This window comes from Mixophyes fleayi, chromosome 6 (genome assembly GCF_038048845.1).
Source record: "Mixophyes fleayi isolate aMixFle1 chromosome 6, aMixFle1.hap1, whole genome shotgun sequence".
NCBI classification, from domain to species: domain Eukaryota; kingdom Metazoa; phylum Chordata; class Amphibia; order Anura; family Limnodynastidae; genus Mixophyes; species Mixophyes fleayi.
In genome coordinates this window covers 58647206-58659824 of record NC_134407.1, presented here as the reverse complement: position 1 = coordinate 58659824, position 12619 = coordinate 58647206, and the positions used below count along the sequence as shown (strand labels likewise).

The window sequence follows — 12619 nt, the reverse complement described above, 5'->3', positions numbered from 1 at the left end:
CGGTCAATTTCATACTTGTCTGTGCTTTAGATCTTTTGCTTTTCCTGTGTATTTTTTCTTTTGCATATACATTCTTAAAATGGGCAGATAGGACACGCCTAAAACCATTATATGTCTAATAGATTGAGGAACTATATGTAATATAACAAAAAAACTAACGGACTATCTTTAAAAATAAATAAGTGTAACAAGTGCACTTGTTTTTCAGAGCAGGTTTTTTTGTCTTTGTTTTGTGAAATAGATAAATGTTTGTGGTATATTAAAAAGCTTTCAAAGGACTGTGATATCTCCATCTACTGAGCAGCTGCATGGATTTATATCTAGTTAACATTTGGTTCATTTGGAGCCTGTTCATTTAATCTCAACCTTTCTTATAAATGCATGGTGCAGATAGCATGAGTTTGCTGTAACTTATTGCAACACATCTCAACTAACAAATGATATTCCCAAGTTTGTATTTAGTCAAGACTGTTCAATACATCAAAACCTGGCCACATGCACTGCAGTCTGCTCAAACCACTAAGTGACTGACTGGATCTGGAACCACTTTTTGCCACACACATAGTGGTCAAATTGTCCCCAATTTGGTTCTTGGACTAATCTACCTTCTTGCAAGGGGCAAAATGTTTTGAATTAGCCAGTCATTGCACACACAGGTTGGGTCCTTTAGGGTGTTATATGCTGCCTTACCATGGTTCTGTCTGCCCAGACAATAGGTTTAGGCTCTTGAGTGGTGATCTGTGTATTTATTGTTTTATGAGACTATAGACCATGTTATCAATGTAAGACAATCATTCCATATTTTTATTGATATAGTGTTTGGTTGTCCCTATTACTTATTTAAACAACTAAGATTTTTCATATACATCTTTAATTTGTATTGCTTTGAATGTATGGATAATGAGATGAAAAGGTTTGAAATAGGACATGGTTTAAACAGCTGATTGAGATTGTGTTACAGAAATGAGGCATCACATCGCTGAAAACATGCTTTAGAGCATGCCTGTTAATGAAAACATTAGAGCTAGGAACGCTCTCTCTGTCCTGTGTTTACATAACTGTATTGCTTTAGAACTTTAGTCATGAGAGTTCTAAGAACAGTCTATAAGATCAGTTTGCTGGCATATGAGCTATCTGACAAATCGGGCTCCAGAGATCTGCACCACCACTTGAGTGGAAATAAAATACTAAAGGAATCTGTAGCTTAAAAAGCAAGTAAAGCCACTATTTGAAGTTAATATACATCAAAGGCTGTGTAATAACTGGTGTGGTTATACTTACTAAATATGTCCACCATGTTAACTTTCAGGTTGCCATATTTGGAGGGAGGGGCTTCTATAATTAAGTAGGCTGTCCCAGTTTGCAGATTTTTATTATATTTTTTTTGTGCAGAAATGCACTGCGTGGATTGGTGGATTCATACACGGGCAAGGCCAGTGATGATAAAGTAACTCTGATGAATACATTTTCAAAATTTTGACCACTATTATATATCATCAGAACGGTGTCCTAAAGATGTGGCAGTAGCGTCAGCTGTTTATAGAGGGGTGGGGAGGTAATGCGTATTAAAAGCTGCAGTGGAAAGTCAGTTTAACACTGAAGAATATATTCTAACTCCATGGTTCATATTTGAACATTTCAATTACACTCCTTTAACAAACCTAAAATCTCACTTCTGACTTTATCCAACTACTGATCTGTGAATCTTGTTTACTTTGCTAATGTTTCAAAGTTCTATTGTCCTTTATTTTTAAATTCGGGTTTATTTGGTGACGTATAATTGGAATCAAGAGCCCACCTAGTGAAAGTTTAAACCAGAGTTGCTAAAAAGTCCCCATGAGTTGGATAAGATTCCCAACTTTCAGCTCACTCTCCCAAAAAACACATGGGGTAAACAATAAATATGTTTGGTAATAAAGTAAAGTTGAAGTTTTTCAGTTTTGAAACAATTTTTGTTTTCAGAGCTACTCAAATATATGATCTAGCAAATTTATTATCTAGCACAGTAGTTTCCAAACTGGGTGCCCCGGTGATCTCGCAGAGGGACCAGGTCCAGTGGTAAGCAAGACTTCTTGGTAATTATTTTGGCTTAAATTTGCCTTGAAAATATTATGGAGACCGTAAGTGTGCCTCCAACTGAGAAAGTTTGAGTTCCACTGATCTAGCAAATAGAATAATATATTTTTTTGCTGCATGACTGTTGCATTTGATTTATTTACCGTAGATAGTGATACACAGAATATAATTCTAGTGGTCTGAAAAATGTTGCTTGTATGAAAAGATCACATTCTTTATATTGGTTCTGGAGAGCATTGCCTTTAATGGTTTTTTTTTTTTCACATACAGGATTTTAAAATGTTTGTCTATTAATGTAATTTAATGTTCAGACATCTGGTGGGCACAATGGGTTATACCGAGGAGCTACGAGCCTGTGCCATTTTTTTGCATTTATTTTTTAAATTTTTCTGTAAACATTTAACTTAAATAATGTAAATGACCATATTCTTCTCTTTGTTACAGATCTGTCTGAAATTGAACCCAATGTATTTCTTCGTCCTTTCTTGGAAGTTATTCGTTCAGAAGACACCACTGGCCCCATTACTGGTCTTGCACTGACATCAGTGAATAAGTTTCTTTCTTATGCACTAATAGGTAAGCATTTATCTGCACAACGGCATTCACGTACTGTGTAAATGCTTGGCTCCAGTTTTCAGTTGTTTATCGGTACAAGTTTTGTTTTTACAGTGCATGGGAGTGAAATTTTGTATGGTGATCATTTTGTTCTTTATATGCACAGATAATGAAGAATGTTAGTAATGTTAGTTTTACTTTTGTTTTGAACATGTACTGAGAACATTCTACTGACCTCATCCACTGTATAAGCTTACTGCCCTCTACTGGAATGCTTTGTAGAATGACATGCATAAACAGTGTGAAGTATGGAATAGTAGCGGGAGTGACTTTTTCAGTATTAGTTGATGTGTGTGTGTATTGCACATTATAGACAAACTGTTTTTCTTACATGTGTGAAGCTTTTTATTAAATTGCTCTGAGGGCATCTAGAAATGCACTTCTCCACCGTGCATAACAGTCAGACAGCAGCTCCTCTCCTATGTAACGTCAAATTTCTTAAAATGTTTTACTCTGAGAATTGTTGCAATATAATATAAATTCATCTGTTTAACGAGCATTTTTCTACACCAGGCTATTAGATGTGTGTTTATGTGCCCTGTTTCTGTGGAGTGTTAGTGATGCACATTATAGTCAAACTGCTTTTATTACATATCGCGTTTTTCAGTATGAACCTCATTTATATTGCTCTGAGTGAACCTAGAAGTGCACTTCTCCAGCGTACAACATAGAAATTTTAAAATGGTGCCCAAGGAAGCAGACTCTTCTTGCTGCAGGACAGCCTCTGTGATTGGCATGTAAATGCAGCTTCCACAGAATCCAGGGTTTCCAGAGGCTCCAGCTGCAACCATAGATGATGATGAATTTGTGTACAGTTAAGGATGTAGAGTAGATACACAAATGTGGGAATGCAGAGTGACCACAGTTACAAGTGCTACTTCGGCTCTAATTGTGTTCAATGGCCATTTTGTAGGTTTCCTGGTATGCCAATAGTAGCATTATTGCTTTGACACGGTTCTGCATAATGTGTGCACAAACCTGTCTAGTGCAAAAGAGTAGCAAAATTATAAGCAATACCTTCTACTGTACCTGTTATATGGGTCCTTGTTTTGTGTTTTTTGCGTCCACAATGTATGAAGACCATTGTGCTGTAAGTGAATGCAAAACATCTTGTGCATAAGCAGGAAGTCACTGGAGTTATGTCATACTTGCCAACTCTCCTGGAATGTCCAGGAGACTCCCGAAATTCGGGTAAGTCTCCAGGGCTCCCGGGAGAGCAGGCAAATATCCCGGAAACGGCATCTTGCTGTCAAAATGACACGATTTGCTGTGAATTGCGTCATTTTGGCCCCGCCGCCGTGGAAAAAAATGGCATTTTGTCGCGGGTGGCGGGGCCAAAATGACGCGATACACCTCATTCCGCCCTCCAACCACGCCCCCCTGCCTTGGATCTTCCAGAAAGAAGTTTAAAAACGTTGGCAAGTATGAGTTATGTATTATTGTAAGGTATTTATAAAGAACCATTGTTTTACATAGAACTGTACAGCTACAGTTATTAATAAACTGCCAACATGTTGTATAACTCTGCATAGTGACATATTCATGACTCAAATAAATAAACCTACAATCTCATGAAACCAGGGGCGGATCTAGAAAAGTACTGTACCCGGGGCGATTTAGGGGGGGTGATTTAGGCCCCACCCCTTTCTAAAATCTTAGGCTGCCGACGGCTGCACACTATGTGCAGGTCTGTCCAGCCGTGACAGGCAGGGACAGTGTGTTTTAAACACAATCAGAGCAGCCGGGCAGCACACTGTCCCTGCCTGTCACGGCTGGACGGACCTGCACATACTGTGCAGCCGTCGGCAGCAAGTGTCTGCTAGGGGGGGGCGATCGCCCCTATCGCCCCCCCCCCCCCCCCCCCCCTGGATCCGCCACTACATGAAACCTAATGAAAATATAGGCTTTCGTGCTGCATGGGCACTCTTCTCTGGTTATCTGCCCACTCTGAGTAGCTGTTTGCCCCTTTTTTTGTCTTTGGCGTTATGCTCACTGCTGTGTACAGAGCCAGGACACTTGTCCCCATGCTCACAGAAGTGGTGTTGGCACCTGCTGCCACCGAGGTGGTTTTGTCCTTTGTGTAATGACACTTGTTGGCTGCAACCTGTAGTTTCCCATGGTCCTCGCCATTTTTACATGTTTCATACTTGTGAAAAGAGGATTGTGTGGGAAGTATGGCACATAACTGATCTAAAGTGCTGCCTTCAAACATAAATGAAAGGGTAAGGAGAGCCCGGCTCGTGAGAGCTTACCATCTAAAGAGGACAAATGTAACACGCAAGCTGGTTGATATTGTGGTGTTTTAATTGGACAGCGTTAGACGGGGATGTTGGGCTTAAAAGTTTTGGGATAAACCTGTAAAAAAGGTAAGTAAGGTGAGTGCGCACAGCTTAAATATTGAGAAGCATGAATGGGGCAGTCTAGTAGGGCGAGGGAGAGTTCCAGAAAAATGGAGTCGTTCTGCAAAAGTCCTGTGTGTGTGGAGATGGAGATAGATGTGTGTGTATGGTAGTGAGCAACAGGTGAGCAGTTGGAGTGTTTTGAAATGATGTTGCTTACTGTATATTGCATGTATTTAGAGGTTGAGGATAATACTTTGAATATTATCCTTGGAGGTAGAGGATAGCCGTGCATTGGTTGGCAGATGCCCACTTTGCTTCCCCATCCATGTCTAATTAAAGAATTACCAATTTTACTTTCATAAAATGGTTTTATAAACGTAAAGAAAATGCCAGTCCTGGAAAAGCATTGTTGCATCTATCTTATCCTATTTTATGCACAAGCATTATTATCATCATTTTTAATCTTTATATAAGTCCAATCAATGTATTACACATCGCTTTACGTAGAATGTTCAATTCTTCACATCAGCCTCTGCCCCAGTGGAGCATACAGACTAAATTCTCTACTGCACAAACACTAACATTAACCTACCAGTATGGTTTTGGAGTGTGGGAGGAGACCACAGCACCCAGAGAAAACCCAGGAAAGTAAGGGGAGAACATAAAAACACCACACTAATAGTGCCCAGATAGGGCTTTGAGGCAGCAAGGCTAACCACTGCCCATGTGCCACCCACACAATTGCTCATCATGAATAAATGCTGCATAGGCATACATGTGTTAAAAGAAGATAGAAACCTATTTGGGAGAATGATACATCCACTTTATAGATATATATTATGTGTTTTTAAGCAAGAATTCTACATTCGATTAAATGGCATTTCATTGTTGTTCTGGTTTTTCCAGATAAGTTGGTCCTCTTTCCACATGAAAAGGTGATCCAGCAGTTACATCTTTATATTTTTTTTCCCCCCTGTACTAGATCCAGTCCATGATGGTACAGCTGAAGGAATTGAGAACATGGCAGATGCAGTTACACACGCCCGCTTTGTTGGCACCGACCCAGCAAGCGATGAGGTTGTGCTGATGAAAATCCTGCAGGTAACTCGAGAGAGAGAGGGGGACTGCATCCCCCTGTCCTTATCCAGGGGGCAATTAGATGAATTGCTTAAGCTCTTTGTATCCTGTTACACGGAGACACGGGCCATGTTTTGACTCTGCAAGAGCTTTGCGCCTAATGTTATTTTTAAACAGGGGGCTCATGTACCTGAAGTAAAAGCTTTTTCAAATAAAAGTTAATTAAACGTTTCAATTAATTGATTTCAGGTATTTGCAAGCTGTATAAGGAGAAGTCCTGTGAGGGATGGGGTGGGGAGGCAGCAGTGCAGAGAATACTCAACTTCATCAGTGTAATTGAAAGTGGAGGAAGCAGAGGGTATCTGTTTACTATGAGGAACACGCTGACTTGTCTAATCAGAAAGTAATCACTAAGCTCTAAAGCTGCTCTTTCCAGATACTGTATTTCTATGTCTGGCTTTACTTTTGCGTTTTTTGCCAAATGTCCGATTTTAGAAGGTATAGGTGGAGGAAGGGTGTAAGCGTGAAACAGCATGCACATATTTAAATGTTTTACTCAGTGCTCTTCATGTACAATAAATGCTCACTACAAAACATAAAGACTTTGCTTACAATACTGCATGGGTGTAAATCACTACTTACTCCATATTTTTCTTTTAAGGTTTTGCGCACCTTGCTCCTCACCCCGGTGGGAGCTCATCTGACCAATGAATCCATTTGTGAAATTATGCAATCCTGCTTCCGCATTTGTTTTGAAATGAGACTAAGCGGTAAGTCATGCTTGAAATTTTTAGGGGACAATCGAAGATTAGTGAAAATATCTTTGTGGTCAGCTTTATGCTAAAATAAGACACAAGTGGTTTATAGTTGAAATAATGTTGGATACGTTTTTAAAACATAGATCTTGCTACTTTTTAATGCATCAGAAATTGTAAAAATAACTTTCTCAAACTAGAAAAATGACTGGGAAGCCACCATTCCTGAGTACCTGCATACCAATTAATTTGCAATATCTTTTGAAGTTAAGGTTTCTTCTCCTGGTTAAGAAGAGTGGAGACAATTAAAATTGTGCAATATAAATAAGCCATAGGTAGATATATGGCGATAGGTAGATACGAATCCTTAATACTTGCTGTGAAACTTTGCAAGTACTTACTTCAGAAAAAAAATTATCACTCAGTGCAAGTGAGTAAATGTGGACTAATATATAGATTTATGTATTATGTAAAAAGATGTCTTCTTTCATATATCTTTAGTTTTGTAGAAGTTTTTGGAGCATGTTGCAATGAGCTATGTGAATTGATCGTGCAGAGTTTCTGATGAGTGTTTGAAGTCCGAGATGTAGAATGCTCTTTCCATGGCCACCGTTCATTTGAGCATCTGTTTTTCTTTATAAGCTCCACAGCACCATCTGGTGTTCCCCAGCCTGGTACGCAGTGAGTCCAGGGGCGAGGACTGGTCTGGTTTTAATAAATTTGCAGTAATCCTCTGTAAACAAGGAATGGAGGGGAGACCGCTAGCAAGAAGCCTCTTGATAATATCACACCACGTAATGACACCTGTGTTATTTGTTTTTGTCTTCGCAGAGTTATTGAGAAAATCTGCAGAGCACACTCTTGTCGACATGGTGCAGCTGCTCTTCTCAAGGTAAACCCTCTTGTGTTTGCCTGTGCCTTGCTGACACGGCCCCTTGAGGACTGGCATATTCTACACTTATTTGGGGTCCACAGGGCAAGATGTGCCGATAGTCATCTGTCTTCCTGGAGTGTGGACAAAAGAAAATAAAAGTAATTGTTGGACCTTAAGCTCATGCTGCTAAACCCAAGTTCATGGTTTTATAGTTGATCTTCAGATGAAAAGTCACTTAGAATGATCAGGTCCTACTTTAATAGACCACATTTTTGCGCTGTTGGGGCAGGGAGGGGGGGTTAAAATTGTAGTAGAGTTTGTTTCAAAATGTGCAGCAACTTTACCTCGGCCTAATGACACCTCTGTTCTGCACATTATTGTGAAAGATGGAGATTTGAATTTCACTAGTTAAGTACAGTGTTATGTCACAAAAGACCTACAATAAAAAGTACAAGTTTAATAAAGGTAAGTATTTACAGCAGATAGTATTAGAGGCTTTCACTCATTCCTGTGTTTTTACATTCCTATTGTTGTCATTTTGTGGTTGTTTTTTAATAGTCCTTGTTATCAATGTTTGGAGCAAAGCTAAATGATTACTTTTATTTGTAATGTGATGAGGGTTTTTTGTCATGTGATTCTTGTTTTTTTAAACTTTGTGCCAAATACAACACTGTAGCAATAGATTTGGGCAATTATTACTGATAATATTAGATCCATTGTGATTGGTTCAAAATTTGAAGACATTATAACATTAACGAGAGAAACACATTTAAAAATACTTTTTTGGGTTCTTGGAGGAAGAAAGAAAAAAGTGTAGGTTTGCTAGGTCAAAATTGGTGATATACTTAGAAAAATTTGCGTGGCTGTCAACCGGTCACTAGAAATTTGTTAAGCAAAGCTTAAGTGGCATATTGCGTGACCCAGCAAACTAAACAGCCACCTGCTGCATCACACTGGCCGCCTGCACGGTAGAGGTGAAAAGTCAAGTTTAGTCTTGTAACCCCCTATACCATGAGTGTAAACAGCAATAACACACAGTCGTATATTGATAACGTTTGGGAACATAATGAATTGGCTATAGACACACTGGAAAAAAACCATTTTAAAAAATATGCAAAATGCTTTGTGAGTAAACCTGATGTAAACTTTGCTCCAATAATTGTGAGTAAAGGATTAAATAAAGCGGTATTGTAACTTTATATAAGAAAATAATTTGCTCTCCCATTTAGGTGTTAATTATATTGAAATGTTTTAAAGACAAACAAATGTGCACTATAACCACAGTGATAATTATGATATAGTATGGTGCATTTATAGACATGACAATATTTTGTGTGTTGAAGTGCAATACCATGCTTTATTTTGCACATATGTTTATAAGATTTAAATTAACCTGTGTGGAATTGATTTTAGTGATCAGGTTTCTTTACTTCATTTCTGTTATCTTCTATGTCATTTGTGTGATCTTTTACACTTGTTTTATCAGGAGCTTTTCCCTAAACTATAGATGTAGTCTTTGGTATGCATTTTTTTATCATTTATGCTGATAAATTTGCAAACCATAATGTAACAATAATTTAACACAGTTCTCTATATTCCAGCCTTGCTAAAGAACATCTACAAATATATTTTTTTTAGGCTTATCTCTCTTGTTAAAACTGGTATGCTTTCCCTGGGAACTCCTGGTTGGAGCAGATTACACCCTGCCTCAGCTCCAGTATATTTTCTGAGCAGCCACACCTGGAGAAATCATGAACGTGGGGCAATGCTTGTGCTGCTTGTTGGACCCAATCTTAACTAGGGGGGTATATTTAAAGTGATGGTTCAATTTTGAATGTAGTTAACCTTGAAAAACAGCACCAGCTCACATAGTTTTAAATTGCTTTGCTTGCTCCAACTTATATTGAACGCTTCCTATATGTTTTGTACGCTGCAAGACTGAAGGCTGTATTGCAGTTAACAAATAATTTTTTGTGACTAAAGCTGGAGAACAAAAATAAAGAAGATCTGGCATTCACGAAATCATGTTCATCTTTAATGATATGCCATTACAAATCAGGCAGGTGAAAATTCTAAATTGCAACTACAAAACACTGACCTTCAAAACTCAATTATCTCTGTGTCACGACCAGCATCTCCAACTCATAATTTATGTGACGTTCTCACCAGTGCAAAATGCCAGACTGATACCAGCAAAATCTTATATTTCACCCTGTTTTCTTTATTCCCATTTTAATTAGCACTAAAGTAAAAATAATAATAAAGAGGAAAAATATAATATATATATATATATATATATATATATATATATATATATATATATATATATATATATATAGCTTAAATATGGAAATAAATATTATAGTGTTTTGCATATAATGTTTACAAAATGTCCTAACCTGACAAATCCCAATATGATTGCAGGAGATGTAATGTTACACAGCACATCTATTACATTGTCCTTGTTTTTCATTTCAGAATACCTCAGTTTAAGGAGGAAGCTAAAAGTTATGTGGCAATGAATATGAAAAAGGTATTTAAACTTTGGTTTTTTTTAGATATTTGCCATATTTTGCATGTTTCCCATTGTGTATTTTGTAGTAGTGGATATAGTATATGTGAGAGTGCTGTTGTAGTACTTTTTTCCTTTTCGTTTTTTTTGTAATTCTTTTTAATAACATTTCTTTTTGTCTCTTTTTAATTTATTCTTACATTATTTTTTTTACTTTACATGTTTCATTGTGCTTCTCTGGTACATCATTATACTGGCCATAATTATTGGCAAAATCATTGAATGTGATTTAATCTTGGCCTAAGTGGTTTAACACACAGACTTATATAACTCAATGGCATTATTATTGTAGTGTGTTTTTCGTGTGTTTGCAGCTAATAAGTTGTGTTTATTGACGTACACTAGTGAAATTTCTCATTTCTCTTGCACATACAGTTGGGGGACACTGCTCACCTTGGGTATAGAGGACGCTGTGGGAGTAATGAAACTAAAAACTTTTCTAGTCTGCTCCCCTTTCCTTATATGCCCCCTCCCGCAGGAAGCTTTCAGTTTTTTAATAGTGCCTGCTCAGTAAGGCACATTTTTAGTCTAGACTTTTACTTAATTTTTATTTAAAATAGGTTTATTTTTAGCCTCATCACTTTGGCGCTCATACTGTGAATGCAACGGCTCTACTCGGACAGTGCTGGCAGCGCTTTAGTGCCGCCCCTCCCTCCCCCCCCCCTTCCCCTCTCTGGTAGTGTGGGCTCACTGTAATAGTGTACAGGAACCTAGCTCCTGTGCAGGGCAGTGTAAGTTCGGGCTGCGGCTGCAGCACCTGTCTCCCCTTGCGGAGAAGGTGCTGCCAGCGGTCTAAGCCCATGCCTGTTCAAGTGACACTGCTGAGGACACAGACAGTGACTGGACAGGCAGGTAACAGGGGCCTGTGAGTCGGAGTACCTGAGTCAGCATTCGTCTGGGGACGTCTGCTGATGTGGTGGTATTGGCCTGGGCTAGAAAGCTGGCATGGTCCATTGCAAATCTCAAGAGATGCTGCATATGCTGAAACTGTAGTTGCTGATGCTTTTTCTACTCTTTTTAAGGGAACACAGTCCACAGATGCCCTTCCTTCGGGACGGGTATCACAGTGACATTTAGACACCTCAGGGGAATCCCAAGGACCTGTCTGGGTGCAAAATCTAGAAAGATCTGTCCAGGGTTTGGTCAGGTTATATTCCTCTCAAGAAAACGTTGCAGCATCTGCTGGTAGACAGCGTACACATCTGGCCCAGTCACAGATTTAGGACGTGGGGGAGTCTGATACAGATCCGTTCTTTAAGGAGGATAGTGATATTCTGGAAAAATCTGACACTGAGTCTGTGTGTGTATTAAGGAATTTAGACTGATGTGAATGAGTTCTCTGTACAGCGCTGCGGAATCAGTGATGCTATATAAATAAATGGTGATGATGATAATTTGTCTTCCTGGGAGGAGGATCCCTCCAGTAGTCAGGGAGTGGAAGATCTGATTGTGGCGGTTAGACAGGCCCTTAATATCACTGATGTTGAACAGGCAGCACCGCAGGGTTCCCTGTTTAAATGGGTAATGAAAAGAGCAGTGTCTTTTCAATCCTCTACTCAATTGTCAGAAATCTGACAGGAGGCCAGGCTCAATCCAGATAGACTGTTTCAGATACCAATAAGGTATCGCATGTATTATCCTTTTCCAAAGCAGGTGGTTGCGTCATGGGTGTCACACCCAAGTGTGAATGCTCCCATCACGCATTTGGCTAAGGCAACAATTGTTCCTCTTCCTAGAGCTGCAATTTGAAAGACCGCACAGACAGGAGATGTAAGGGGCTGTTAATATCCATTTATTTAGCGTCTGGTGCTTCCCTCCTCTATTATGGCAGCATCATGGGTGGTTAAAGCCGTTAAAAAATTAGCCCTCACACTGTGTGATGGGCTACAATCTGGTATGGCCAGGTACAAATTATCCCCACTAGCAGCTTACATTAAGGATGCTGCTGATTTCCTGGTGGATGCGGTTTTGGACGCAGGTCAGGGTTTGTCCAGGATTCCCTCATTAGTGGTGGCGACGAGACGCACCATGTGACTTCAATCTTGGGAGGTTGAAGCCGAATCCAAGAAAGCTCTGGAGGCCCTGCCTTATAATGGTTTGGCCTGGCCTTGGAAAAGTTCATCTCTCAGGCCACGGGAGGTAAGAGTTCACTTCTGCCAGTGGCCATTCCCAAAACAAAGGGCACACGATTTTTGTTGGCAAAACAAGGGGTGCCTCATTGAAGGGATCAGTCTTCTGCCTAGATAATCAATGTCAAGAAGTCCAGTTTGGTTCCTATTCAGTCTTAGGTCTTTTGTTCGACACAAGA

The 12619-nt window shown here is 39.3% G+C and overlaps 1 protein-coding gene across 8 annotated transcripts in view; it reads left to right on the top strand.

Annotated features, from left to right (window-relative positions):
* GBF1 (golgi brefeldin A resistant guanine nucleotide exchange factor 1) overlaps positions 1 to 12619 on the top strand; it is a 140690-nt gene that overhangs the window by 69333 nt on the left and 58738 nt on the right. For all 8 annotated transcript variants that reach the window (XM_075216634.1, XM_075216630.1, XM_075216631.1 and 5 more), the window contains exons 4-8: positions 2521 to 2652; positions 6016 to 6134; positions 6772 to 6880; positions 7697 to 7757; positions 10218 to 10272. In XM_075216634.1, coding sequence (XP_075072735.1) covers positions 2521 to 2652; positions 6016 to 6134; positions 6772 to 6880; positions 7697 to 7757; positions 10218 to 10272 — 476 coding nt within the window. The remainder of the gene's footprint in view (positions 1 to 2520; positions 2653 to 6015; positions 6135 to 6771; positions 6881 to 7696; positions 7758 to 10217; positions 10273 to 12619) is intronic.